The sequence below is a fragment of the Penaeus vannamei genome, chromosome 4 (genome assembly GCF_042767895.1).
Source record: "Penaeus vannamei isolate JL-2024 chromosome 4, ASM4276789v1, whole genome shotgun sequence".
In the NCBI taxonomy this organism is placed as follows: domain Eukaryota; kingdom Metazoa; phylum Arthropoda; class Malacostraca; order Decapoda; family Penaeidae; genus Penaeus; species Penaeus vannamei.
The window spans coordinates 51,118,167-51,123,166 of record NC_091552.1 but is presented as its reverse complement, the minus strand read 5'-3'; the positions used below and the strand labels follow the sequence as shown (position 1 = coordinate 51,123,166).

Sequence of the window (5,000 nt, the reverse complement as noted above, 5' to 3'; positions counted from 1 at the left end):
CATATCAGCGCTCGCATTATTTTCTCTCGCTTTTGTTTGTTTTCTTACTTTTTTTGTTGTTTTTTTCGTCACAATGGGAGAAGTTCTTGAAGGATTTTTTTTACTGTGTATTTTTTTTTCTCGTGTTTCTTGGCTTTGTTTATGTTTTATGTGGGTATGTTTTTTTTTTCTCGAACCCTCACAGAATCGAGAATATCTTATTCGTAATGTCCTCTTCAGAATCTTCATATTTAATTTTAATCGACGCTGTTTTGCATCCATATCACTCAGCATTCAGTTCCATCATACAGTTTCTCATACACGTATTCCATCTTGAGTTAAAGTAGCCACATATTTCACTCAGTTACCCATGTCTCTTTATGCTTTCTCGTATATAGTGTTCACTGCGTTGCGTGAATTTCCATATTAAGTCCGTGTGCCTCTGAGCGAATATTTTCCTTGTATTATCCTTTGTTAATTTTAGGTCACGGTGGGTGTTATTTGATCGTGTTTCTGTTTCATATTTCCTCTTCCTGTTTATTTCTTATTCAGTATCAATACACGAGGGGGCTTAATTATTATCAACGCTGCATGTCATTGCAGAATAGTATAAGACAATGCTGAATTAGAAATAATTGTTTCCATGATAACTTAATCTTTGGTTTCATATTATTACTATTTATGCAGTTTTATCCACATACATACATCATATATTTAAAAACATTTTCAAATGAAAACCTATACATTACACCCCACAGCATTATACTTTCACTGTATCTCTAAAAAAAACGTATATTTCTCTCTCTACACTCATCCATCTTATCACCGACACAATGTCTTATATCTTTACTTACATTATCTACTTCCTCTTCCATGATTTAATATCTTTACTTTATCTATTTCCTCTTCCGCGACTCAATTCACACCCCTTCCCCCTTCCACGATGAACCCCCTGCTCCTCCACCTCCGCCCCGCCCCTAACGGCTCCTCTCCCCCGCAGGTACTCCCTGAACGGCAAGGGCTACACCTCCGGCGCCTCCACCATGAACTCCGCCCGCTCCGTCTCGTCCCACAGCGACCATTACGCCATCGTCCACTCCCGCCCCAACTCCCGCTACTCCGGCCACCACTCCCTCAAGCACGACAAGCACCACCACCACCACCGCGGGCCGCCCTCGACGACCGGCAGCCACTACTCCGGCAAATACTGAGGCGGAGGCGGGATGGCGCTGTCGGTCCGACGTCGGTCTGTCTCTGGAGTTGTCGTCTCGAAGGAGTGGGCTGGATCTTTTGCTTTTTTTTGGACTCGTAGAGATATGTAGGATTTTTGTCTTTAGGTCTTTATCTTCTTTTCCCTTGTCATTATTTTAGTCGATGATGGGAATAAGAAAGTGATTTATTATCTTTAAAAAGAAATCAACCTTCTTCTCTTCCACGTCCTCCTCCTGCGAAGAAGAAAGAGGAAAACAAACGATTAAGCGATATTGGAATCTTTGGTGAAAAATTAGCTGCTCTTTTTTCCGGGGAAGGAAGAATTCGACCGACGCTTCCCGCTGTCCCTTCCGCTCAACAGATGGCGACACTGAAAACAAGATGGCGGCTCGAAGAGTGTCGCCGCGTCACTTGCGCGGGAAGTTCAAATACGCCGGGAGACCCTTCTTCCTCTCGAGTTCTCGGGAAATCGAAGCCGTTACATAAATAATGACTTTTTATTAGATCTCCAACATCATCCCCGCCACCAAATTCCCGGCGGCCCGCCCTGCCTGCGCCCGGAGGCCCAAGAGGCTGCCTGCCAGAGCCGCGACCCCTATCTTTCATAATTGCTTATTGGAAATTCATTCAGCCAAGGCTGGGATAGAAGCCGAGCTGCCGATTACGGAATGTCTTGGGAATGCAAACTGAAGAACTTCCACTCGCTGGAAACACTTCCTCTCATTGGCAATTCAGAAAGAAGAAAAGCAACTTTAGAGAAAATGTCGGAAGCACGCAGTAGTCGCTTTCCCGAAATCCCGGAAATGTTGTTTCTCCCGCCATTATCCAGCCGCTGCTCCAAGCCAAACAAGCAGCGTAAACACAGAATCCAACTTCCTAGATTTGTGAGTATGCCTTTCCAACCACACCTGAGCTTGCCGACATTATGCCACAGGTTTCAAGGCGCGTCCATTATGCGGTGCAGCCCGTCCGCCGTGGATCTCCCGTGAGGCAGTCGGGCGATTCAGCGTTTCCCTTCGCTGAGGCCGTCCGCACAGTGAGGATGGCGACAGATGGACGTGTAGGGTTGGAAAAGGGACGGGCAGCTCACCCAAATCCTTCACATATATATATATATACATATACATATATATGTAATATATATATGATATATATATATATATATATATATATATATATATATATATATATATATATGATATATATATATGATAATTTGTGGTGAACGCATGATAAGACTTGGAAGAAAAGAGCTGGCACTCACAACGGAAATCTAACACAGAAAACGGGTCCCGCGCGCAGCCACAGAAAGCGGGAGGGCGGCCGGCGGTTGGTGGCTCGTCCCGTCGCAGCCAAAGCTCGTCGATCTCCCTCGCCTCCAGTCGCGCCAATCGCAGGTTGTAAGTGAGATCGCGGGTCGACTGCGGGTGTTGGCTGATCGACCTCGGTGTTTGTGCTCCGGCGAAGGGAGGTTGTTGGAGACGCGGAAAAGGGTGGTAGTGAGAAAAATAGAAAGCAGAAGCTGGAATCGAACTAACCCCAAACTCTAGATGTAATTTGCGCGATAATAACTGTATGTTACATTTGCTGCGATCAGTGGAATAACAAGCACATTAACCATGTTATTTTGTTTTCAATTATTTTTTGCTATTAATAACTTTTTTTTTATGTAGGAAACCGCGGTGATGTTCTAGAAGGGCAAATGGTATAGGCTTTTTTGTTCGCAGTAGACGTTGATGGCTAAGACAAGTCGACGAATTCTTAGGCAGTGCGGTTATTTTCGGTTAAGCAAGAAAATGCAAGAAATGGAGGACAAAAACGAGAACCAAAGAGAACAATTGAAATTTCACAAGTTCCCCCAATGGCGGCAGGAAATTGAAAACAGTATTGAATAAGAAACAAAAGAAAATCGCCGGATAAATAACAAGAGGGTCCCAACCCCTTTCTGAGGCGAAATCCTCCTGTTTAGATCGCGCGTTGCAGATGCCTACTTTTTGTCATTGTTTTTTGTCCTTGAAGCTAGGGAAGCGCGGGAAAACGTACAGTATTTGCTAAAATAGATTTGCAGTCTTCCACAGAGAGAAAAAAAGAATACTATATTTGCGATATATTAATATTTTTGTTATTTTTCGAGAGCCTCCGGTGGCGACACCCTGCGAGTCCGCCTTTGCCTCGTCTAACAAAAGAAGAGCGGGCTGCGAGCTGGGTTTCCCGCCCTGATGATTATGGTGCCTATAAATCGTTAGGTTAAGGTCAATTTCTTTATTTCCAGCTCGTGTTCTCGAGGCTGAACGAAAGGTGAACGAGCGCGCTTCCCTCTGAGCGTGGCTGTTCACGTGTACATATTAATTAGGTTTAAAGACACAGGAGAAAATGGTGTTCAAACACGACAGCTTGTGGATATGATCTGAGTTGGTTAAAAAAAAAAAATGAAACAAGCAAGCAAGGAAACTCACGGTAACTGTGAATCGCGAAGGAAATAAAGAATTTAGTTGTTAACGCCCCCCCCCCCTCACCCCCCTGCCCCTCCTGCCACAGGCGCCGTCGGTCCGTCCGCGGGGAAGCGAGGTCCGGCGGCGGCGACGAAGGCCCTCGGGTTGTGTCTCTCGAGCGGTTGGCTTCCATGCGCGCTGTTCTTTTTCTACAGATTGTTCATGTTGTTATTGTTATAATGATTTTTTATCATTTGGTTATTATTTTATTACTATTTTTATTATTATTATTATTATTATTGTCATTATTATTATTATTATTATCATTATTATTTTTGTTAATATTATTATTATTATTATTATTATTATATTTTATTATTATTATTATTATTATTATTATTATTATTATTATTATTATTATTATTATTATTATTATTATTATTATTATTGTTATTATTATTATCATCATCATCATTAATATTATTATTATTGTTATATTTTTCATCCTTATGATTACCAACACTAACATTATCAATATTATTACTATCACTATTATTACCATTGTTGTTACTCTTATCATTATCTTTATATTTACATTTATTACAATCATTAACATTAGCATTACCACCCAAACACCCATAAGAATCTTTACCAAACACCCACACGACAAACACCCTTAATCACACCCCTTAGAACCCCTCCCCACCCCCTCCCCCCCGTCATTAGGAATGAGATAGTCATCATTAAGTCGCAGACGAGTTTAACCGGACCAAATACAGAGCCAGGTAGACGGAGCCATGAGTCATCGGAGAGCACACACGCCGAGGAGAGGCGAGTGGGCTGGCACGGTGGCTCTGCGATTCGCCAGTCGCCCTCTCTCGCTCCTCCTCCTCCTTCTTCTTCTTCATCTCCTTCTTCTTCTTCTTTTTCTTCTTCTTTTTCTTCTTCTTCTCCTTCTTCTTCTTCTTCTTCTTCTTCTTCTTCTTCTTCTTCTTCTTCTTCTCCTTCTCCTTCTCCTTCTCCTTCTCCTTCTCCTTCTCCTTCTCCTTCTCCTTCTCCTTCTCCTTCTCCTTCTCCTTCTCCTTCTCCTTCTCCTTCTCCTTCTCCTCCTCCTCCTCCTCCTCCTCCTGCGTCTTGTTCCTCCTCTTCCTTGGCTTCTTGGTCTCCTTCTTTTTCCTTTCTTCCTGGCTCCCTTTTGTTCTTTCTTCTTCCATTTCTTGATCTTCCTTTTCTTGTTCTTGGCTTTTTGTTCTTTTTTCTTCATTTTCTTGATTTCCTTCTACTTCTTCATTTTCTTGTTCTTCTTGTCTTTTGTTCTTTCTTCATCTTCTTGGTATTCGTCTTCTCCTGCTCCCCTCCTCCTTCTCTTCCCCTTCT

General features: G+C 42.6%; 1 protein-coding gene across 1 annotated transcript in view; it reads left to right on the top strand.

Annotated features, from left to right (window-relative positions):
* The window catches only part of LOC113821598 (uncharacterized), a 335,929-nt gene extending 332,919 nt beyond the window's left edge, over positions 1 to 3,010 (top strand). Inside the window, exon 10 of the mRNA XM_070121204.1 lies at positions 980 to 3,010. Coding sequence (XP_069977305.1) covers positions 980 to 1,190 — 211 coding nt within the window. The 3' untranslated portion in view covers positions 1,191 to 3,010. The remainder of the gene's footprint in view (positions 1 to 979) is intronic.
* The last annotated feature ends 1,990 nt before the right edge of the window (positions 3,011 to 5,000 follow it).